The 25,679-nt window shown below is 40.8% G+C and overlaps 1 protein-coding gene across 5 annotated transcripts in view; it reads right to left on the minus strand.

The window, feature by feature from the left end:
• The window catches only part of LOC121290071 (plastin-1-like), a 135,779-nt gene that overhangs the window by 37,350 nt on the left and 72,750 nt on the right, over window positions 1-25,679 (minus strand). For all 5 annotated transcript variants that reach the window (XM_041210230.1, XM_041210238.1, XM_041210254.1 and 2 more), the window contains exons 4-10: window positions 19,290-19,419; window positions 7,163-7,295; window positions 5,392-5,473; window positions 4,821-4,986; window positions 4,139-4,281; window positions 2,298-2,390; window positions 2,009-2,201 (exon numbers count right to left, since the gene is read on the minus strand). In XM_041210230.1, the coding sequence (XP_041066164.1) occupies window positions 2,009-2,201; window positions 2,298-2,390; window positions 4,139-4,281; window positions 4,821-4,986; window positions 5,392-5,473; window positions 7,163-7,295; window positions 19,290-19,419 (940 nt within the window). The remainder of the gene's footprint in view (window positions 1-2,008; window positions 2,202-2,297; window positions 2,391-4,138; window positions 4,282-4,820; window positions 4,987-5,391; window positions 5,474-7,162; window positions 7,296-19,289; window positions 19,420-25,679) is intronic.

Below are 25,679 nucleotides of genomic sequence, written 5' to 3' on the forward strand. Positions count from 1 at the left end.
TGAAGGAGTTAAAGGTGAAGTGCATTCTGGCTGCAGCAGGTTCTGGAAGTCATTGGAGAAGAGTGTCTGGCCTACAGAAGAGTAAAGATGGCACAACATGGCAGATAGTGGGCTCCCTGATATTCTGATTCATCACTCAAGGCCCTGGTTCAGGAGGTGGACAGAAGAACAAGTGCTGTATAAATGCAAGTTCGTTCTTTCCAACTACACAGTGGTCTTACTTGGCCTGTTATCGAGCAGGTCAAGTAGCTTGCCAATATTGGTTGCCTAGGTTGATTCTAAAAATAACCACTCAGGTAAAACATCAGAGCACCAGTAATGTATCAAGCCAGATCACCTTCACGGCAGGAGAGGTATGGGGAGGAGGAAAAAAAGACGGTCAGGAGTCTTTGGAACTCTCTTCCCTAGAGACCCGTGAAGGCAAGGTCATTGAAAATATTTAAGGCAGAGGTAGGTAGATTCTTCACTAACAGGGGAGTCAAAAGTTATTGGGAGTAGGCGAGAATGTAGAGTTGAGGCCACAATCAAATCTTATTGGACAGCGGAGGAGGCTCAAGGGGCCGAATGGCCTATTCCTGCTCCTAATTCATATGTTCATATGTATGTAAAAATAAATAATATGACATTTAAAAAGCTGAAGAGTTCCTGCCATTAAATTTAGTGATTCACCAATCCTAACAAGATAATTGAGACAGAGCTTATTTCACAATTTTTTTTGCTGTCACTTTATAATGCAATATAAAGCCTCCTCACAATAGCCTTCAAGTAACCATAATACAGTGCCTCTTTTGAAAATTTCAACTGAATCATACCTAAATGCACACTAGAAACTTACAACAAATTACAACAACCCCCCGCCCCCCCCCCCCCCCCCCCACCGCGCCCCCCCCCCCCCCCCCCACCCCCACCGCCATCTTAAACCAGCTTATATTTCACCCCTTTCCTAATTTTATTTAGTTCTGTTGAAGGGTCATGAGGACTCGAAACATCAACTGTACTCTTCTCCGCCGATGCTGCCAGACCTGCTTAGTTTTTCCAGGTATTTCTGTTTGTTTTTGTTTTGGATTTCCAGCATTTGCAGTTTTTTGTTTTTAAACAAATTATCTTTCTCCCCTACACTTAACTTAGTTATCTCTGCCACTGAAGGTAAGTGGAGGTAATGTTTTTAATGTCTGTAAACAATATATAATAGGGGATTTCAATGAAACTTGGTTTACAGATAAGCTGTGGTCCAAGGAAGAACCGATTAGTTTTTGGCAAAAATGTGGATGCAGATCCTGGATTTTTTTTTAAAAAAAGGATCCATTAACATTGGGAGATAGAACAAATAGATTTTTTAAAGAATATTGTGGGTTATTTGATTTAGAACATTGTTGATTGTTTTAGAAGTGAATTGTCTCAGCTGCTGAGGCGGAATTTATCATAGCTGTCAAAATATGTGCAGAGTTTTCGGAGCTGGTTGTTGGGTGTGGATTGGCCTGCAGCCTCTTCAGTGAGGTGGAAGCTCTTAACAGAAAGATTTAATTTTTCAGTTTTGTAGTTATAGAGCATCAATCAAGCAAGGAAAAGCCTCAAGGGAGAGCCACATGATTGTAATGGCATTGAGATAACACAGAATGGCAGAGGTATGTACTCTACTGTGCGTCCTCCTCACTTGTTTCATTACGAGACTTTTTTTTTAATTATTGTGCCTTGTAACAGAACATTGTTGGTCAACATGTTTCCAGAAGAGCCACATTAATCCACATACTAGGAATTATGGATCAAAGATATAATCTGTAATCAGTTTGTGCAAAAAGCCTGTCAATGCATTATTCATTTAAATAATGAGTGCAGAGTGGTTCAAAAAAAGGAGCAAGAAAACAAAAGAGGCACCAGAGCAATAAAAAGGCAAAAAACAAAAACGATTATTAAAAAAAAGTATCTTCCTCTTGGAGAAGGTTTAGTTCCCTTTCAACATGGGTTTTCATTCAAAATAGAGCTACATATTTCTCCATATACAACTTACCTTCCAACAACGTGAGGTCATAATCCGTGTTTGGCTTGTGCAGTGCTGGATATTTATTGAACAGGTTGGCTACAAATGCCAGGTTGAGTTTAGGATTACCATCGATGACGTCAAGTGGAGTAACAAACTGTCTGCAGCCTAATTTATCAGCTTGTTGCAGCATGTATCCTGCCCTTTTAAGATCATCTTTTTCCTGTAAGACCATGAAAAGAGCAGTCAAACACTAAAATAGTTTCTTAAAAAAGACAAAAGGACAAATACCTAGTAATAAGCACCCAAGTGAACTTACGTTAAAGCCAGTCATTTCAATCTCAATTTTCACTTCATCGCCTTCTCCATCGGGTGCAATCTGATTGAGCAGATGGAAATAAGCCTTGGAGTCCTAAAAGTAAGTGGAACATTAAACCAAAGTTGGATTACAGGGATGAAACTGTCCCTAAATAGTTACCCGTGGACAGCTTGTTGTCAAGATGATACCAGAAATTCTAATCATAATACTCAGATTTCAACCCATTATTGCTCTCAAATGTAACTCTGTGTGTTGTTGCATTATGTAGTATTTTGTACTGTTGACATGCCGACCGAATACAGCTACCAATACAGAACATCACACAATCCAAAATCAAAATACTGCAGATCCTGGGGATCTGAAATAAAAGCAGAAAATGCTGGAAATACTCAGGCCTGGCAGCGTATGTAGAGCGAGTAACAAATTTAATATTAAAGGTCCAAAACCTTTGGTGTGAACTGTCACAGGTTTCAAGTACAAAGGCAGGAAAATGAGGGAAGGGGGAAAAGAACAAAACAAAATTACTGTGACAGGAAGGAAGGCAGGAGAGATTAAATGACAACAAGGATGACAATGCAAGCTAAAGGGAGATGATAATGGGGCCAATAAAGGGTTTAGGGGAGATGTAAATAGGAAAGGCACTCATCACCAACAGCTGCTGTCAGAAGAAATGATGACAGAGGTTACAGTCTAAAATTGTTGAACTCAATGTTGAGTTCAGAAGGCTGTGAAGCTCTTCAAACTTATGTTGAGTTTCAATGAAACTGTGTAACATGAAAAATGTCAAGAGTGAGGGTGGAGTGGAGAATGAAAATCATAAATGATCGAAAGCTTGGGGTCATGCTTGTGGACTGAATGGAGGTGTTCTACAAATCACACAATCTGCACTTGGACTCACCACTGCAGAGGAAATGACATTGTGAGGAGTGAAAGCAGCATGCTCAATTGAAACTGAATCATTGTTTCACTGGAAGACATACTTGATTCCTTGAACAGTGTGAAAGGTGGAGCTAAATGGACGGGTATTATATCTTATGCCCTTGCATGATAAAGATGCAAGTGAAGGAGAAGGTGCAGAAGGGGGCTGAGTGAAGAGTGAATATTGCAAATGGAATGATCCCTTCAGAATGCTCAAAGGAGAGGAGAGGCTAGGGGAAGATGTGTTTAGTGATGGCATCGCACTGGAGGTGGCAGAGGAGATCCATTGAACATGCAGACTGGTGAGATGGAAGATGAGGACAAGGGGAATCCTTTCATGGTTCTAGGAGGAAGGAAAAAGGATTGAGAGCAGAAGTGCAAGAGATGGAGCTGACAAAGTGAAGAGCCCTGTCAAGCACAATAGAGGGGAATCCTCAATTGAGGAAAAGGAAAATCATATTGCCAGCACTGGAATGGAACTAGACATCATCGAAGCAACAGAGACAGAGAAAATAAGAGAATGAAAATGAGTTCTTACAGGAAGTGGGGTGTGAGGAAGTGGAGTCAAGGTAGCTGTGGTCCAGTATAAGCCTGCTGATTCCCAGTGGTGGCTGCTCAACTCTTTCCTGTTTTGGGATCAAGCCCAGAATCCTCTTCTGCCTTTTGATTCAGGAATCTGTACATCTCATTATTCCTTTTTTGGAATGCCCCAAGTAACTTGGAATTTAGTGTGTAAATTTCAGTGTGAAATATTTGTGCTAGTTCATAATCATCCTTTCTGTAATTAGCTTTCTGTCCCTATAAAACATGTCAAACAATTCTACCAAGTCCATCTGGAAGAACAGGGATAAAAATAGCCACAGATACGAGAGGAAATTGATATCAGTCTTCAAAGTGAAAATGTTTAGTCAAAATGCTAGTACCTTAATGTCCTGACTGAAGTTGCTGATTTTGTTATACCCTGCATTTTCAAGATGGTAATTGACCCAACGCAGAAGTAGATCTTCAGGTGAAAGTTTCAAGAGTTCCTCCAACTCTTCACCTTCCTTCAGTAGGGCAATAAGTGCTGAATTAAAGAACCAAAGCCATTAGCATCTTACAATTTATCAGGATGTTTAGTATTATATTAACGCAGAAAAAGGTCATCACAAGCCAAAAACCATATGGGCAAAACTTTTGATAAACCCAAGGTTTTAAAAACTTAGGACAACGTGTGTTACATTGGTTGTCAAGCAGACTACAAAATTACAAATAGCATTGGCATTTCAAGGTGAGCATCATCATTGAATTGTTTATTAAACATTGCTAAGTACCTTGGAAGACATTACCATGGAGACAAGCCTCAAAGCAGCATCGTCACACCTGAAGAGTTGTTGGAAGTATTTACAATAACGAAATGCATGCATATTAATAATTCTCCTCATGTCATGATGACACCACCCGATCTTTTGCATGTAGGAATAAAGTGAAGAGAATGAGAACTGTACTACTGGACACTTTCCCTGACCACTAATTATTATCCCTTTAAAATGCAGTCCATTCTCTTAAATACGTGTTATGTTCGGCCAGATGAGATTGCAGATGCCATCTACGTTCCTTGCTTACCTTCATTCCTGGTAATCTCAATATCAGCAAAGAGACCGATCTTTATGATCTGCCATAGGAGGCCTAGTACCAGGTGGTGTCTCCCCTCCTTCAGATCTTGGGCACCAATGTTCACCACTGTACAGCCAATGGCAGAGGCAGAATTCAAAGCAAGGTTCAGATTTTCCTATGAGAGAATTAATTAGTGCTGTGATATCCTCAAACAACAATATTGTTTCCAAAACATCAATTACGTGTACATAAAAATACTCCTTTACAATCTATAAACAAGACCCAACATTTCTCTAAGAATAGTGTCAGTTATCTAAATTTTTTCTTAGGAGTGATACGGTCATGGAAAATAAGAATTACTATTTAACAGTCTGCTAAATATAAAAAAGGGTATCCCTCAGTATTTATTATCCACCAAACATTGCCATAGAAAATCTTCCATGGTACCTTCGAGAAAAGACACCAGAATTTCAAAATGCACCTTGGTTGACATGTTAGTGCTGGATGTGAATAAAGTGACAACATATCACATACCTTACATACTTGTTAAAATTATTATTGCTGGCAACATAGCACTTACAGAAATTGTGAATGGAGTTAACTTCTTTTTGTTGATCACGCGGTCATCAATTGTGTCTGACTGGGATAAGTTTATCATTTTGCTGAACAGAAAAAAAGATTTTTTGGTGAACAGGTTGAACTATAATCCAAATATGGAGAATATTTTGTGTTTAGTAACCATGTAGCAATGCCCTAAATTCAAAGATCTTTTTCCAGAAATGGCTTCCTTAATGGCATAGCAAATCTACCAGAGTGTTTACATATTGATATAGAACATTAATCAATGTGTACTTGCCCCGCCACACAGCAAACCCCTAAATGTCACCTGGATCAATGGAGAGAGATGACAAGTGATCTCCCTTGAGGGGAGGGGCAGAAGGAAAGGAAAAGCAAGTCTATCTAGTTCTTTTCTGAACAATGTGTTAGAGACCTTGAAGTAGGTTTCCTTCTCAGTCTTTGTCATTGTGTGGTGGTCTCAAGCCAGGTGTCAGAATGGATGGGAACGCGTAGGGGAGGGACTTAAAATGTTACACAATAGTTCATTGTTACAGGATAGTTCATTGGTAAATTAAAACTCGTGGGTCATAAAATCTATCCCTAACACAAATAACCTGTATATTTTTCCTTATTGCTGAAGACAGTTATGTCATCTCAATTGTCAGTTACTGCAGGAACAGATTTCATTACCAGGTCCAAAGACTATTTACTAAGTACACAATAGAGAACAAACAAACAGATACAACAGTAGGTACCATCATCTCATTCTTGACTGTAACCAGCAGAAATATTATACCCATCATATTTTAGGTTAAATGACAGTGTTTCTATGTTCTATATTAAAATCTCCATGGCCTAGAGGAGCACCCCAGAGAGTTTCAGGACTCAGTACCATCAAGCCGAGGAAGTTGGTAACAGGGACAGGTTGCTAGCTCGGTGACAAAGCAGGAAGGAAGACTGGGTCATTGTAACATCAGCAGCGGCCCTCAAGCAAATGATTGAAAGAGAAAGGAGACCGGCAAAAGAGGTGATTGGGAAGGTGGCAATTAGATTAGGAAGTGGAAGTTGGGAAAACAGGCAACCAGATCCAGAGGTTGCAGTAACTGAAAGGAGAAAGTGGAGGCTAGGTGGGAGCCAGGAGGGCGGGCGGGTGGGCGGGGGGGTGGGCAGGGTATAAAGAGTGTATTGACTGGCATTCTTTGAATATGGCATTGGGAGGAACACTCTTGTTCCACCTGGCTCCACATTCAGGTAAATATATTTTTAATGGTTGCCTTGTTGGTCAAGGACTGCCCGTTAGGCTGCATGGAGACCTGGGTTTTCCTGTGAACCACCAGGACTGGCTACCTCAGGGCAAATCAATCTTGCAATGCAGGACTCAAGAGATATTAGATCCCTTATTTGCATATACAAACTGCTGGCTTCATGCTTGGTCACAATTTTACGGCAGTGGGCAGCGCAATTCTGGAATTCTGATTCATAAAGAGCGTGTGCTTGCTGCCTGTTTCTGGGAGACTTAGACTGAATTTCTAGGTCGATGCATCTAACCAACTTGGGATCAATCCTCACAGGGAAAGAACTATCAGCAGATAAATCGAACAAAACCAGACTCGTACCTCTTAGCAGTTAGTTACAGAGTAGCACTGGCAGAGGGCTAGGAGTATTGCTTGGTCTCGTGGACAAAGAATGGGATCGAAAAAATGAACAAATAAAGTCACCAGCATCTCAAACTTCAAATGTGGTGTTAATATTTTATCACAAATAAAACTATAAAGAAGGAAAAAACAAGTTACCATAGAAGAATTCCATCACCAACTGCACTAAACAGACGGTCACTGTTAGGATCCATAGGAATCAAATGTTTACAGTCAGGGTCACCTTCTAATGCTTTGTTAATCCAATTAACAAAAGCAACCTTCTCTTCCTCTAAAAATTAAGAGAATACCTTTCAGTTAATTCTGGTCACATTTAGTACAACTTAGAAAAAGATTCAGGACAAGAAAGAGGCACAAGTGAAACATTATGCTCGAAAAAGAGTTAGACAATAACAATTCACTAACACCTCTTGTATTGGTCTTGAGATTTATGAATTTAATTAATTTTCATCTGCCAAGTATGCCATGTGCTGTAGTTGGACTTGAACCCATAGCCTTCTGGACCCAAAGGCAAGAGCGCTGCCAACTGACCACTACCAGCACCTAAACAAAGTTGTTGCAAATTATAATCGCTACTCAAGATAAAAGAAACAAGCAATTAAAAAAAAACACAGCAGCAGCTAAAGTTATGGCCTGGATTACTATGATAAAAATTGGGTTGCAATCAATTATTTCATTTTTTCAACAAAATTAGTCTAAAATTAACAAGTCACTTTTCTCAGCAGGAAGGCTGCAGATTGCAGAGGATTTGAGCAGGCTCAACTCAGCAGTGTTACCATTGCTGAGATCCCCCAATATTAATTTCCTGGTGGTTACTATTGATACGGAGGCTAAAAAAGGTCAGAAGCTTGGAATTCTGTTGTGAGTAACTTGCTTCCCGATTTCCCAAAGCCTGTCTTTGCATCTATAAGGCACAAGTATGATGGATATTCCCCACTTGCCTGGATGGGTGCAGATCCAACAACACTCAAGATGCTTGACACCATCCAAAACAAATCGGACCACTTGATCAGCACCCTATCCACCAACTTAAACATAAACTACCAACACACAGCGGCAGCAGTGTGTACCATGTACAAGATGCAATGCAGCAACACACCAAGGCTCCCTCAACAGCACCCTCCAAACCCACGATCTCTACCACCTAGAAGGACAAGGGCAGCAGGCACATTGGAAAACCACTATCTGTTTATTCCTCTCCGACCTACACACCATCCTGACTAGAAGCTGTACTGCTGTTCCTTCACTGTTGATGAGTCAAAATTCTGGAACTCCCTCCCTAACAGCACTGTGGGTGTACCTACTTCACGTGGACTGCAGCGGCTCAAGGCTGCTGCTCACCACCACCTTCTCAAGGGCAATGAGGGATGGGTGACAGATGCGGGCCTAATCAGTGATGCTCACATCCCGTGAACTAATAGAAGAGAAAATTCCTCTAAATCACAGACATCTTGAAGTATTTTCTTTCCTAAATATTTTTATTTCAATACAGAACTTGTTGCAAACAAGATCAGAATAGTTTCAAACATTTCTCCCCACATTGCATTAATAAATGACTTCTCAATGTAACATTATAATTTAAATTTCAGCCTAAAGAGGTAGTTTGAATATTCTATTAAGCCTTTTTAGAAAAGAAATGGAAATTGAACACCTCTTCCGTTCAAGGCATATTAAGACATCCCATAGTACTCCTGCTGCCGTAATGAAAAATCAAATTTTTGGCTTTTAGGTCTCACGGACCACAACTCTCCAGGATGTGGCCGATCAATTAGTTATCCAATTTACATTTCCCGTTGATAAAAAAAACTACATTTATATTTCTAGACATGGATTATGTAGCAGCCTAAACTCTTCCAAATGTGCAAGCTTCTGTTCATTTGTACCAGTGTAGAGCAGCCTTGACACAGTAACAATGAGGTAACTGATAAAGTGGTGAAATTGTATACACTACATTCATTGTGGTGCATCAAATGTTGCTTTGAAGGACTTAAATAAATCTAATTACTACTCTAGATATTTAAAATAGTCCCATTTGAGGAAAAGGCATCTCTCTTTAAACTTAGAAACCAAATTGAAAGCTCAAGGCCCACTGTGCACATCCAAGGCTAAAAAGAGAGATAAGATAAATCAAGACGGTGTGATTTGGAGATGCCAAGTTTACATTTTAAAATCCACCAGTTTATATAAGGAATAAAAGATTGAGGGAGGTCAGGAATTCCACAATTTTGAAATGATTTAAAAACAGTGGGGGGTACAGGGGGTTCATTCAGGTCACCAACATGGTGACTCTGAAGTGAAGTCTTCACAGCTTTCTGCTCCTGGACTGAGCCTGCTGAAAGCCCTAATAGCAGTTCTCAGTGGAAAACGTAAATAGGCCAATAGGAATTCTGAGGTTATTAAGAATTAATTATTTAAATGAGAACAAAATGAGTTATGCCTTAGTTTTGCTGATATAGTTTACTCATTTCTGAAAGTGCTTTGTATCTCCACTGCAACTTTGACTTCTTTCTCTTTTCTTTAATTATCTGAGGATAATTATCTGAGGACTACACCACATTGTGTGCAGACCTCTGTTTTCATTCAGACTGGAGAAAACCAATTGCAATGAGACAGAACAAGGTGATTTATTCTGGAAATGCACACCTGCTGAAGGCTTTTATTTCCTGTCTCCAACAATATATTTTAAGAATACAACAATATCCTGGGGTAGCACCACACAATATTAATGCATAGTTTAGGAGTCGGCCAAGGTTCAGTGGCCATCTCCAATTCAGAAGGCCGTGGGCTCATCTCACTCAATAGGCTCGAACACAGGTCGGCTGTTGGAGGTGCTGCCCTTCAGATGAGACGTTAAACCAGAGCTTCATCTGCTCCTGCAAGGCACTATTTTCAAGAGCTGTAAGGGAGTTCTTCTCCTCACACTGGCCAACATCTATCCTTCAGCCAATACCTAAAACAGAATATCTGGTGACCACATGGTGACTCTGAAGCCAAGTTTTCACTGCCTTGTGACTGTCCTATTGTTCTTTGTGGAACCTTGCTGTGTGCAAATTGGCTACCATATATTTGTAAATTACAACAGAAACTACACTCCCAAAAAGCACTTCATTGTTCCAATGCATTGTACAGTCATTCAGATGTCATCAGCGTTGCTCTATCAATGTAATTTCTTCCTTTCTCATGGAGCAGAATTCCAGCCTAGCTGCCACCCAAAGAATTGGTGGGGAACACCTGCCCACTGATGCCAGCTGATCCTCAGCCTTTTAACCCTCCGAGGAATTTGATTCTTCCAATTTGTTTGGCACTACAGGGCCGCCAACAGTGCCACTGGAGATGGAGAGCACAAGAAGCCCCTCCAGTCAGACCCGAAACCAGGGTGCAGTTAAATGCCAGGGAACTTTGCAGTGGGGGCAGGCCTGGAGGCCATGATGGAGAGGCCAAGGGCATGGGAAGGACGGAATAACCGGTGGGGATGGACCTTGGCCAAGGGTTGGGTAGGGACGGGCAGCTGCCTGGTTGGGAAATTGGAGCCGAGAGGGAGGACCCTGCCTTTCCCTTCAGAGGCCTGAGCAGGATTACCCACAGGGGCTTGTCTCTGTCCCTGACCTCCTCCCACCGACCTCAAAACTGAGGCCAGCAAGAAGCGGCCCTTAACTGATCATTAATTGGACACTTAAACGATGTCAACTGGGGCGAGCATCAACCATCCCGAGATGGTCGGAATTGGGCAGAGGGAAATCCATCCTGGTAATTTTATGGGCACCGCCACCGCCACACAACCACACCCCCACCCCCCACCCCCGGCCTGCAAACCTGTCAGTGGTGACCAGTGTATTTCTGCCCATAGTATTTTGTTCCTGTAGGGTTGAATCCATTAGGGTCTGTTCAACAAAATAACAAAACACCTTTCTCCATTTCATTCTCTCTCTTTCTCCATAATCGAACAACCATCAGGAACAATTTTTCCCTCCTGTTATACAAAATTAATTCTGTTTTAATGGATCAATCTCAAGAATAATCCTACAGGGGCTGCATTGAAAATAACACAATTCATGCGGAGGATGTCTGCGGGCAAATCTATAGCTTCCCTGGTGCCTGATGTTTTCTTAACAACCCTGACTCACTGCAGACATTAGCTAGATTCACATTTGAGCCTCTGCGCAAACAAGAGGTGGAGTTCCAGGCAACAGCACTACTGAAGAGGGATTTCTGCAAACAAAAAGCAGTTTTTTTCCCCCCAGTATTCCACGTGGACTTCCTATTTTAATATGTATTAGATGTTGACAGGCAGCTGCAGTGGCTGTTCCTGGAATAGACTGGGAGATCCAATTTAACACTAATAAGTCTTCTAATGCTTTTCCCGTAATTATCTTTCAGAAGACCGACGTCACATTTCTGCAGTATTGCGGAGAGAGGGCAGCTGTACCACAGAGTAAGTTAATTCCATCCATTTCTCTTAAATGGATTTGTTTTGTATGAAATACAGGAGCAAGAAATAGGTTGTTCCTTGCAGTGTTTCAAAAACTGCTCCTTAACTGCTCCTGGACGTTTGAGGCAACTTCTCTAAAATTGAACAACAGATTAGTTTTTTTTAAAAGGTAATAAATTAGCACAGAAAGCCAGGGTATTGATGGATGCAAGCTGGCTTTGTACAAGATTCAATGATAGAGGGCTTTTATGTGGAGTTTTGTGGTGTCAGTTGATTATAGAAGTCAACAGGCAGCATCAGTATTTGCTGTGCTGTCTTATCAGTGCCTCAAGTACACTCAAATCCTACTCAAATTTTTTATCGCAGCTATCTATCCAGTTGAAGGGAATGAGCATATTGAGAAAGCATCGCTTGCACCATAGCATTACCTGCAAGCACAATACTGAAGTGTGGGCTGACAGCTATTTACAAACTATATTAATGACTTAGATGAAAAGACAGAGGACAATATATCTATGTTTGTTGATGATGCTAAACTAGGTGGGAAGATGAGCTGTGGGGAGGACACAGAGAGGCTGCAAAGAGATACAGACAGGTTAAGAGAGTGGGCAACAAGATGGCAGATGGAGCATAACGTGGGCAAGCGTGAAGTTATTCACTTTGGTCAAAAGAATTTTTAAAAATTCAACTTTTCTAACAGAGGTGTGAAACTTGTAACTGATAATGTTCAAGAAGACTTGGGCGTGCTGGTACAAGGAACAAAGTTACATGAAGGTGCAGCTAGCAATGAGGATAACAGTAGTGGATTCTTTTTATAAAGGAGGGGAGAGGACCAGCGATGTTTTCTATCATCTATCGTGAGCATTATTTTTAAAATATCACAATATTTGAGGCTATAATCTTCAAATAACATTTGCAAGTCAAGCAAAATTCCTCAGCGAGGTTATAAACTTTTCAATTCACACTACTTAATAAAATAACTTGCAGTAACAACAGCTGTGGACAGGGCTTTAAACTAACGGGTGGGGGCGGGGGAGGGATGCAGGGTGAAGATTCAACTGAAGGAAAATTTAGAAATCCAAAGACAAAAGGTGGAGGCATCGGAAGAGTATAGCGATGTGGATAAATACAAACAGAGTGGGACAGGAAAAAACAAGAGTTTAACAAAAAAAAACATACAGCAGTGAAAAAGGTCATTACAGGGAATAGAAGTAAAAAGAGAAATTAAAAGGTTCTTTATCTGAATCTGTAATAAGATTAGGTATCTGTAATAAAATAGATGAACTAGTGGCACAAATAGGGATAAATGATTTGGATCCAATCACCATTACAGAGACATGGTTACAAGGTGATCAAGGTTGGCAAATAAACCTTCCACAGTACACAATATGTTGTCGGAAAGACGGGCAACACTCCTCAGGCTTGCTGCAACATTGTAAGCCTCTTTGTTCAATCTAATTCTGTCCTTAACTTCCTCAGTAAGCCACAGATGGGTCTTTCTTGCTGAGTTTTTGTTGTTCAATTGAATGTACTTTTGTTGAACATTTTGATTTTTTAAAAAAAATGTTTCCCGCTGTTCATTTACCTCCATACCTAGTAGTCTATTTACCCAATTAACCTTAGCCAATTCTCCCCTCAAAGCTATGTAATTGGATTTGTTTAAGTTCATGTTTGTGATTGGAATATGTCATTTTTAAACTTAACATTGAATTCAATGTATTATGGTCACTATTTCCCAGTGGATATTTTAACCCTGCTTTTCTAAATTAACCCTGCTTCATTACACATACTAAATCTGTTTGGGGTAATATATTAGCAAAGACAGAGGATTGGTTAACAAATAGGAAGTAGAGAGTGGGCATAAATGGGGCTTTTTCAAGTTGGCAGGTCAAGTTTGTGGCACCACGAACGGCTTGTCTGTACAGGAGGGGAAGAAGAAGAAAGGAAGAGCTATAGTGATAAGGGGTTCATTAGTTAGGATAACAGACAGGCGTTTCTGTGCCCATATACATAACTTCAGGATGGTATGTTGCCTCCCTGGTGCCAGGGTCAAGGATGTCACAGAGCAGCTGCAGGACATTCTTCTGGGGGAAAGTGATCAGCAAGAGGTTGTGGTCGACATTGGGGCCAATGACTTAGGTAGGAAGGGGGATGTGGTCTTGCAATCAGAATTTAGGGAGCTAGGTAGAAAGTTAGCAAGCAGGACCTCTAATGTAGTCATCTCCGGATTGCTCCTAGTGCCACGTACCAGTGAGTACAAAAATAGGAGGATAAGGCAGATGAATGCGTGGCTGGAAAGATGGTGCAGGAGGGAGGGCTTGAGATTTCTGGGACACTGGGACTGGCTCCAGGGAGCCAGACGGGTTGAACCTAAATACAGCTGGGACTGAGTTCCTTGCATTTTGCTAGTGCTGTTGGGAGGACTTTAAACTAACTCAGTAGGGATGTGGGAACCAAGAAAAAATATGAGGGGAACACCCAGGTGCACAAAATACTGAGAGGGACAGATAGCACTAGTATAGAGAATTGTAAGTTAATAGGTAAACTCGGGGTAAGGGAGAAAGTAACAAAATCTAAATCAGGGTTACTATGCATGGATATGAATGCACAAAATATACGATTCGGAGTTATAGGCACAGATTGCCATGTGGAAATATGATGTTGTGGCAATAACAGAGACCTGGCTGAAGGAAAGGGAGAACTGGGTGTTAAATATTTCTGGGTACAAGGTGTTCAGAAGAGATAGGAAAGGAAGGAAAGGAGGAGGGGTGGTGGGATTGGTTAAAGAGATCATTGCAGTGCCGGAGAAAGAGGACGTCCCAGAGGGTTCAGGAATGGAATCAATTTGGCTAGAGCTAAGGAACAAAAAGGGTGCAATTACATTGCTGTGTGTAGTCTATAGGTCGCCAATTAGTGAGGAAGACGTAGAAGAACAAATCTGCCGGGAAGTTAGAGAGATACGAGCATTACAGAGTAGTTACAATGAGGGACTTGAATTACCTGAATGTAGATTGGGACAGTGTAGTGTAAAGGGCGGAGAGGGGCAAAAGCTCCTAGATTGTGTTGAGGAGGATTTTCTACAGCAGGTGTCCAATCCAACAAGAAAAGACACACTGTTGGACCTGGTTCTTGGAAATGAGGTGGGACAAGTGGATCAAGTGTCAGTGGGGGAACCTTCAAAGACAGTGATCACTGTATTGTACGTTTTAGGTTGATGATAGAAAAGGACAATAGGCAATCCAGAGTAAGAATAATTAACTGGACAAGAGCCGACTTCGATGGGGCAAAAATGGAGCTGGGCCAGATAGACTTGAATAAAAGATTGACAGGAAAATCTGTAGCTGAACAATGGGCTACCTTCAAAAAATGAATTGGTTCAGGCACAGTCAAGGTATATTCCATTGAAAGGGAAAGGTAGGGCAAACAAGTCCTGAGTTCCCTGGATGAAGATGGAGATTGAAATTAAGATGAAGAAGAAAGGGTGCACTTACAACAGGTGTCAGATAGAAAATACAATTGAGAACCAAGAGGAATACAGAAGGTTCAGAGGGGAGGTGAAAAAGCATATTAGAGAAGCAAAGAGGGATGATGAGAAAAGACTGGCAGCCAACAAAAGGGGAATCCTAAAGTCTTCTATAGGCTTATAAATAGTAAAAGGGTGGTAAGAGGGGGAATAGGGTCGATTAGGGACCTAAAAGGGAATTTACACATAGACGAAGGGGGCCATGGCTGAGATATTAAATGAATACTTTGCATCCATCTTTACCAAGGAGATAGATGTCACCCAGGCCATGCTGACACGCAAGGAAAATCTGCCACGAGAAGGGTTCAAAATTGAAAAGGAGGAAATGTTAAATTGACTGTCAGTACTTGAAGTTGACAAGGCTCCGGGACCTGATGAGATGCATCCAAGGATATTGAAGGAAGTGAGTGTAGAAATTTCAGGGGCACTGGCCATAATCTCAGTCTTCCCCAGACTCAGGGGAGGTGCCAGAGGATTGGAGAATTGCAAACATTATTCCCCTGGTTCAAAAAAGATTGTAAGGTTAAGCCCAGCAATTACAGATCAGTCAGTTTAACTTCAATGGTGGGCAAGATTCTAGAAACAATTATTTGGGATAGAATTAATAGTCACATGGAAAGATATGGGCTGATTTGGAAGAGCCAGCATGGATTTCTAAAGGGGAAATTGTGTTCAACTAACTTGGAGCTTTTTGAAGAGGTAACAGAAAAGGTCAATGAGGGTACTGCTTCTTGATTCTGGTCAAGCAATCCACTTTTGTAGCTGGCTGTTACAGACTAATCCAGCAAAGAAAGAGGCAATTTGGCCCTCTGTGCCCCTGCCAGCTCTTAGCGAGAGCGAGAGAGACCAGGTATAAACTCATCCCAGTAGATATTGTTTTGTCTCAACTAGAACTATTTTCTGTAGGGGGAAAAAAAACACATTTGCAAGTGCCTTGCTGCTTCGATGCCAGCAAATCAACTTCAAAGCTCCTGAACCACTTTCATCTTTGCAAGTGTCTTTCAAAAATTAACATGGATATCACAGTTTTGTGCAGTTTATTTGATTCAACCTCCTGGATCTATTATATGATTCCAAGTGTGTGAAAGGTATCAGCTTTAAGTGTCAGCCATGGCTCAGTTGGCACTCTCACCTCAAGTCAAGAGTTCGTGGGTTTAAGTTCCACTCTAAAGACCTGAGCACAAAAATCTAGGCTGTCATTCTGGTGCAGTGCTGCACTGTTGGAGGTACTATCTTTTACTTGTTGAACCAAGATTCCATTTGCTCCCTCATGTGGCACTATTTCAAAAAAGGAGGATAATCCCTGGTGACCTGGCCAATATTTATTACTCAATTAACAGTACTAAACAATCTATCATATTGCTGCTCGTGAGACCTTACTGTTCTCTACATTACAACAGTGACTACACTTCAAGATATTGGCTTAGGATGTCCACCAGGTGCTATATAAAAGCCAGTCTTTCTTTCTTCATTAGGTTACAAAGTTTAGGTTACAAAGCAATACTACTCTCCAAATCCTCTGGAGGGTGTGTCGGGCTAATGATGCCTATACCATCCAACAATTAGAACAAATAATTTGTGTTAACAACATACACCAATATAATTTTTTTTAAATTCTAGTGAGGGTTCTAAATGTCCTCTGCACAAGAAACTGATGTAAAGCAGCTCTTACCAATATGTCCATATGAACATCGGTCCAACAAAAGAAAAAGGCTTAAATTTATCATACTGTATATCAAGTTTCTCAAATATCTGTCAAGAAATCATATTTTTGCTAATATTATTGTGGGATATTTTATAGCAGGCGTGTGTGTGGCTAATTTAATTAAATTGGAGACGTCAAAGAAGCGAGGTATAAAACAGGCATTTGAAATGGAGATGAATAAAGCTAGGTTGAAGTCTCAGCAGACATGGTGTGAATGAAATTTGTATTTTTAGATAAGTGAGAAAGGCATTTGATTTTCAAAAGGGGGATGGAAAGTGTTTATAACTGGCAAGATAAATAAGGCAAGGTTATTATGTTGATTTTTCCTAAAAGTACTGGCTATAATGATAACATGAAAGTTTGTTATATTCTGGGAAAAATAACTTCTAAAGACAAGTGGAAATTACGGGCTTTACAAATCAAAAGGGATAAAATATATTTAAAGAAGGATGGAAGGTTGTCTGAGATGTGGCCGTGTGATATCTTGAAAGGTGACTGTGTGAAACAAATTTGGGGAGAAAGCCTCTAACCACCCTGCAGAAGTTTGCTGCTCCAGTAACCAAAGTTGTGTTAAAAGCCTTTGGAAGTCCATTGTCCAGTGAGTGATTGTGGTAAAATGACTGGATGACTTTATAAATGTGGAATTTATTTGGACTGTTGCCTTAAAGGGGGTGTGTAGTTGAGAGTCTGGTTAAGCAGAAATTTTGGGAACTGTTAAAACTGTATAATTGTAATCTTGTGTGTGTTTAAGTTTTTTCTTCTTTTTTTAAATAAATGTTTTGATTTAATCTTAAAATCTCTAGAGGTGGTAGTGGACTCATTACTTCTGGCTGCAGTGCACAAGCCTTCTCGTAACAAATACAAATTGCAAAATCATTGTGATAGCCTGGCCAAGCCTCCCTTATGGATTTGGTGAGCCTCACAAATACCATCTGCCATATCACAACATATATCAAAGCACTTCACATACTAAAATGATGAAAGACACAAAGAAACACAGTCGTTATAAAATAATTTGTTAGCAGGCTTTGACTTCCAATGATCAAGTGCAGGGCCACAACTGGACCAACGAAAATAAAAAAGGTAGTCAATAAAAACATGGAAAATATTTAAGAGACTGTCATCTTATTTATCATTTTCTAAAGTGAACCTTCATGTTGGGCAAGTCTTACAGCTGTGTGGCACGAAATAAATGAAACAAAGGTTTACATTAAGAAAATGTCTATCAAAATCTACTTCTATTGTGAAGGTCACAGCAATAATGGCTTTAAATTCTGAAGCAACACAAAGACAATGTTTCAGCAAAGAAAAAGTCCTTTCCCAAAGCCAGTGCCAAGAGATTAAAAACACAGTTAGCTCATTCGTTATTCATGGACTTCTACAGAGATATAGATCTTTTCAATTCAGCACACAATGTGCCCATTAAAAACTGATAATATCCATGCGGAAAAATGATATATTTCCATAGGTAGATGTCACAAAGACAACCATAAATAAGTTTCCATGAGTTATTTTCAGCTACAAAAATACTCAATGAATTATAATGCCCTCTCTCAAATTAAAATCCAGATATTATGAATGGTTGATTGAGTGCAGCCATATCACATGATAAGTAACACCACTCATGAGTTAACTACAACCCATTTCCACTCACGAGCTCATTATTCAATGAGTGCTGTAGTGATGTTTCCCCCGCTATTCTGGCTGGTCATGGCAAAATCCTCATTCTTATTCAAAAACAAAAACAGAATTACCTGGAAAAACTCAGCAGGTCTGGCAGCATCGGCGGAGAAGAAAAGAGTTGACGTTTCGAGTCCTCATGACCCTTCGACAGAACTTGAGTTCGAGTCCAAGAAAGAGTTGAAATATAAGCTGGTTTAAGGTGTGTGTGGGGGGGGGGGGGCGGAGAGAGAGAGAGAGAGAGAGAGAGAGAGGTGGAGTGGGGGTGTGGTTGTAGGGACAAACAAGCAGTGATAGAAGCAGATCATCAAAAGATGTCAACAACAATAATACAAAAGAACACATAGGTGTTAAAGTTAAAGTTAACTTTAACACCTATGTGTTCTTTTGTATTATTGTTGTTGACATCTTTTGATGATCTGCTTCTATCACTGCTTGTTTGTCCCTACAACCACACCCCCACTCCACCTCTCTCTCTCTTTCCGCCCCCCACACACACACCTTAAACCAGCTTATATTTCAACTCTTTCTTGGACTCGAACTCAAGTTCTGTCGAAGGGTCATGAGGACTCGAAACGTCAACTCTTTTCTTCTCCGCCGATGCTGCCAGACCTGCTGAGTTTTTCCAGGTAATTCTGTTTTTGTTTTTGTTTTGGATTTCCAGCATCCGCAGTTTTTTTGTTTTTATCCTCATTCTTATTACTCTTCAGGTAAAGAAGTTTCTCCTGAATCACTTTTTGGATTAAGCTTAGAATCCCTACAGCCAGCAATTGCGATTCTCATCCCATCAATTTGACCTGGATTTGAACTTGGTCTCAAGAAAGAACATCCAGTGCTGTGTCGAACTCACCACCCCGACCCCTTCCCTGAGAACTGCTGAGAGGGCTGGCAGAGTAGCAAAAATCCTGAAGGAAGCAAGGAAATGTACCTTCATAAGAATGTTGCGTTCCTTCACTGGAGCGGTCAGACATTCCACCAATTGCACAAATTCCCTCTTTTTTGTTGATGGCTTTTCTAAATGTTTTACTGATCTCTTTGTCTTTAAGCTCCTGGAAAACCTAAAATATGTTTGAAGAAAAAAAAAAATAACAGGAACTGACACAGATGAATTATATTATAAGGGAGTCAGGGTAAGCAGGGAAGTGGGATTCAGGTCAAAATTAGATCAGTCATGAACTTACTGAACAGCAGAGCAGGCTTAAGGGACCAAACAGCTATGATCTTATGGGGCACAGATATGGCTGCATATTTGGGGCATCATATGAAGTGAAGGTTCAATAAACAAATACCTTTTGGTGATTTTCATTTTATTTGGATTACAAAAGACAAAATCACTTGGAAACACTATTTATAATGATCTGTTGTAGAATTCCTTTCATTCATTTAAAAGAGGTTACTCTACCAGTAAGCAACTCCCTACCATCCCCTACAGAGTAGATGTGTCCTCAGAATCTCTCCATGACAATACATAATGTTTTGGAGCAAGTTTCTGGAACAGGCTGAGGAACTTCAGCCAAACCAGGAGGACAAACTAGATTAAAAACAGAAAATTCTGGAAAAACTCAGCAGGCCTGGCAGCATCTATGGAAAAAGAAACAGAATCAACATTTTGAGTCCTTCTTCAGAGCTAAAGAGAAATAGAAACGTGATGGGTTTTATACCGTTTAAGAGGGGTGGACAAACAGGATGTTGCCCTTGGCCAGGAGGAAGCATTCGGCTGAGTTTAAAGGTTAAAGGCACATTTATGTTGGCTGTACTACCTTGTGTCTTATCTTCAAAAAAAATCTTCATTGTGATAATGATAGGGAAGAGAATCTTAAATCTTCCATCCAGCACACATTTCCTGTTTGTCACTTATATAAAAGCAAAGTATGCAGACGCTGAAAATCAGTAAGATCAGAAAATGAGCTAAAGCGATATAGGGGGTGGCGAAGAGGGCACAAAAAAGGAGGAAAGGAGAGGTCTGGGATAGGGTGGAAGACATGAGAGATTAAATGACAAAAAGTCAGGTAAACATTTACATGTATTTATATGTAAATACATTTACATGTATTTCTTTCAATTTCAATGGCAGATGGAGTGCAGATTGTGAGCAGAGTGAGCTGCTATGAGTTTGGTGAGGGTGAAGTTGCTGCTCTTTTTTCTTACTTCGGTGCAGTGGAAGGAGCTGGTTGGCGAGTAACTGGTAAGTCAGTTAGGAATCGAGAAAAATGTATAACTCTTAGTTGAAGGTAGTACTGGCATTTAATAAGTACGGTATATTGTAGTATACATAAGAGTTATTCTAAGTTAATTTAGAAAGTAATCAAATTAACAAATAACATAAGTAACAGTGGCAGAATGAACACGTCTGCAAAAAAACATAAGTGGCTGGAGGAATTCCGGATCAGGATTATTGATCTGGAAACCGAACTGCAGGCACTGCGCAACATCAGGGAGGGGGAGAAATACCTGGACACTTCATACCAGAAGATGGGCACTCCTTAAAAAAAGAGTGTTGTCCATTTTGGTCAGCGGCGAGGGACAGTAGGGTGTGATCATGAGTGAGGCAGGTAAAGGGACCGACCAGACAGGAGGAGTCTCAGGCTTTGCAATTGTCAAACAGGTTTGAGGTGCTTGCAGCCCGTGTGGATGAAAGTGGATTCTGCAAGGTGGATGAACAGGCTGGCCATGGCACCATGGTACAACAAGTGCTCAGGCAAGGGGGAGCAAAAAGAACGTAGTGGTAGTAGGGGACAGTATAGTCAAGGGGGGATAAACGCTGTTTTCTGCAATTAAGAGCAAGAATCCAGAAGGCTGTGGTGTCTGCTTGGTGCCAGGGTTCAGGATATCTGCTGAGGGCTGGAAAGGGACTTGCAGTGGGAAGGGGAAGATCCAGTCACATTGTGGTCCACATAGGTACCAATGACATGGAAAACAAAAACAGAAATACCTGGAAAAATTCAGCAGGTCTGGCAGCATCGGCAGAGAAGGGCAAAATTGACGTTTCGGGTCCTCATGACCCTTCAACAGAACTCAGTTCTGAGTTCTGTTGAAGGGTCATGAGGACTCAAAACGTCAACTTTGCTCTTCTCCGCCGATGCTGCCAGACCTGCTGAGTTTTTCCAGGTATTTCTGTTTCTGTTTTGGATTTCCAGCATCCGCAGTTTTTTGTTTTTACACCAATGACATAGGCAGCACAAGGAAAAAAGACAGGCATTCTGTATAGTCAGTATGAGGAGCTAGGCATCAAATTAAGCAGAACCTCAAAAGGTAATAATCTCTGGGTTATTAACTAAGCCAAGTGCAAATTGGCATAGGTTAAATAAAATTAAAGCGATGAATGTATGGCTCAAAGACTGGTGTGGCAGAAGTGGGTTCTGGTTTGTGGGGCATTGGCACCAGTACTGGGGGAAGCGGTGGCTGTACCATAGAGGTGGTCTACACCTCAACCGTGCTGGGACCAGTGTTCTAGCAAGCCATGTAACTAGGGAAGTAGAGAGAGTTTAAAACTAAAGTGTGGGGGAAAGGGATCAAATTTGGGAAGATGTGGCAAATCAAAGAGTAGAGACAAGGCAAGAGACAAAGGTCAGAATTTTACGTCTCACACCCGACCCAAACAGGCGTGAAATCGTACGAGATGATGTCGGGCGAGTGGCCCAATGTCATTGTGCACTCAGATGATATTTTGCTCAACAGGCACATGTAAAAGTCGGATAGTGGCTGCTGACAATTAAGAGGGAAATTAAGCCCATTAATAGCCCAACTGTCAACAATTTTTCATGGCCCATCCAACTTTACAGTTGGCAGACAGCCAGCCGGGCTTTACATTTCTGATGAAACCTCATCCAAGGGCAAGATGAAATCTCCGCTGGGATTTAAAATTAAAATAAATATCTGGGGACTGTATTTTTTTTAAATGAGGTCTGCTTTCAGCAGATTGTGCTGCAATTGACATTTTTTTGCAGCATTTTTGGGCTTTTTATTATTTGGAGGTCTGCAGCTCCCTGAGGCATCTGCCTGCCTTCAGGGAGCTCACCTGAACTGCTCACCAGCACTCACGGTGACATTAGCACCTGCCCTCTTCCCGCTCCCAACGGCAGTGCTGAGCCTTTCTCCGGGCGAGTTTCGCTGGCTGTTACTTGGCCAGCCAGTGTAAGATCACAGTCGGGGGCCAATCACAGGTGGAAGCACATTTCTCGTCTGCTTCTGGGCCTGCTGATCATGCACATCCAACAAGGGAAAAATTCAGGCCAGAAGGTATTAATATGGGAAATGATAGACAGACCATGACAGGAAAGCGCAGAAAGTACAAATCTAAGAGTAACTCAGCAGATAAGGCTAGAGGTTACAAAAGTCACAAACAAGGACAAAACTAAAGGCTCTGTATCTGAATGCACATAGCGTTCAAAACAAAACAGGTAGCACAGATGTTAATAAATAAGTACGGGGATGGGGGCAGGGGGAGGGGTCGTGTTAGATCAGACCTTTTGTTTGGGGGGCAGGGTGAGTCAGGCCTTCAGGGAAATATGCATTTCCCAGGCAATTGCTGTGCAAACCTTACCTGTGAGCTTCCCAGAAGTTAGGGGGAGGGGGGGGGGGGGGGTGGGGGGGGAGCGGCGGAGGGATCTCCAGAACATCTTTGGTGTACTCCCTCATTACAACACACTGGAACTTGGAAGTTACAGCCTAACGTGAGTGAAGTTTACATTCATTCAGTTTGAGGGAGAGAAGAGTCGATCTAAGACTAGTATTTTAAACTTAATTAAGATTGTAAAGTAAACTGTCAAATTAGGTTAAGAGATAGGTGAATACAGAGGAGTTGTTTCAGGATACACAGAATAAATACATTTCAACGAGAAAAAAATTCCAGGGAAGGACCCACCATCCCTGGTTAACTAAAAAAAGTTAAAGATAGTGCCAAACTTAAAGAAAAAGCATATAATTTTACAAAGATGGGTGGCAGAACAGAAGATTGGACATAATATAAAAAAAAAAACAAAGAATGACAAAAATTAATAAGGGAAAAATTAGAAGAGAGAGAAAGCTAGTTAGAAATACAAAAGGCAGATAGTAAGAATTTCTAAAAGAAAAAAAGTTAAAGTGAGCAATGGTCTTATAGAAAGTAAGCCTGGGGAATTAATAATGGAAAATAAGGAGGAGATGGCAGATGAACTGACAGGTATTTCGCATCAGTCTTCACTACAGAGGATACAAGTAACATCCCAGAAATAACGGTAACACAGGAAATGGAAGGATGGGAGGAACTCAAGAAAATTACAAATCACCAGAGCAGTGGTAGGAAGCAAATTGCGGGCTGACAAATCCCCAGTTCCTAATGGACTACATCCTAGGGTCTTAAAAGAAGTGGCCAGTGAGATAGTCGGTGTGTTGGTTTTAATTTACTAAAATAGCCTAGATTCGAGGAAGGTTCCATTAGATTGGATCCATTAGATTCTCTTTTGCTCTCGTTTATTTTTCACTTGTTTAAAACCTATTACTTTCTAACCTTTCCCAGTTCTGATGGAAGGCTATTAGCCTGATGTTAGCTCTCTCCACAGATGCTGTCTGACCTAAATACTTCCAGCATTTTCTGATTTAATTACCTCAGCTACTGAAAGTGGGCAGAGGTAATGTTTACAGCCTTGTTAACAATACATCTTAAAAACAAATGGACAGATTTCAACAAAACCCAGTGGGGGAGCTTGAGTAAATACTGTTGATTATTTCCCCCAACTGGAACCAGAACCCAGGGCCGACAGCCCCTAAACTCCCAAAGTCTTCATCTCCCCAAAAATCACTCAAGTTGGAATCTTAGCTATTGCCTGTATTCAGCTTAAAAGGTGCAGGTGCTTTCCTTATTTTAAAAGCATTGAAGGCACAGGAGGGGACTTAATCGGGTTCCTGCAATAGCTGGGATTGCAGCATTATCATTTCACGGAATCTTTACAATGCAGAAGGAGGCCATTCAGCCCATCGGGTCTGCACTGGCTCTCTGAAAGAGCGTTCCACCTAGTTCCACTTGAGGGGGGACTCCTCCTTCCAACCTCTGATGACCAGTTCCTGAAGTCCGAGAAAACAAAACATCAACAGGGCAGAAGAAATAGGCCAAAGAGCTCTTAAAATCAGCCTTAAGGTGGGTGACATGACCACCACCAGGGGAAATTGTGAAACCGTATCAAGCTTAGAAGTCTTGGATACAAGCGAAACAAATAGATGTGTTTAATTGTGATAGACAAGTGTGATAGAAAAATGTTACTGGAATAAGTGTGGCATCTATTGAAAGTAGATGCAGAAGCATGACTTTGAATAGGTGACAAATAAATCTCAGTGCATCCATCACACTTCAGCTATGACTTTACATCATTAAAAAAAATAACCAATTAACCTTCAATTGAGCATAGGAAACATTGGGGTATTAAAAAGACAGGCTGGGTAGCAAATAAAGCAATATGGATTACATAAATATAATGCCTCTTCCCCACCCCTCCGTGTAATATAGTGCAGCCTCTGACTTACCAAGATCAAAGTTGCATAGGATCTGCTAGTTGAACTTTTCAAAATACCCAAACTTAAAATAAATAAAGCTCATTCTTCAGTTTCTAGGTTAACTAAAAAAATTTAACAAAGCTATTTTTCCCAAATATACAGTTACAATGAGAAATACATGTAAAATGTGAGGAACAGGCTGTACCTCAATAGATTTTAACCCTCTGTCTTTACTATTTTAATTTATTTAAAAAGAAATACAGCAGTTGTGTCAATCAGAACATTTGTTTCTGAGGAGAAAGAATTGATGAATGATAAAAAGGGCAACAGAAGAAAGGATCCCAGTTTTTAATCTTTGCATTTCTTTTATGATTGTGTTCATTTATATTTCATATCTCCTTGTATTTTACCCTTGGATACCACAACACAAAAGATTTACAGATGAGAAACAAAATTCTACTGCTTTAATAGCTGATCTGTGACTAAGTGGACATAGGTAACACAGAAAAAGAGTGCTTTTATACAGTAATGAATTGAAAGACCAGTAAACTACACAGAAATGTGCTTTTGGGCTTAAGGGAAGTAACCTCATTTATGGAAGATAAGTATAGGTATTTTCCCCCAAGCATTCTAACACAAATACTTCCCTATCATATTTCAGAGAGGTTAGAAGAAGGGTAAAGTTCCTTTCACATTTGGTCAACAATGTGGCTTAACCCAAACTACAGCAGAATACTCTATCCTTCATCAGCACCTGCAAGTTTCCCTCCAAGCCATTCACCATCCTGACTTGGAACTGTAATGCCATTTCTTCCCTGTCGCTGGATCAAAATCCTGGAAATCCCTTCCT

This window comes from Carcharodon carcharias, chromosome 2, assembly GCF_017639515.1.
Source record: "Carcharodon carcharias isolate sCarCar2 chromosome 2, sCarCar2.pri, whole genome shotgun sequence".
NCBI classification, from domain to species: domain Eukaryota; kingdom Metazoa; phylum Chordata; class Chondrichthyes; order Lamniformes; family Lamnidae; genus Carcharodon; species Carcharodon carcharias.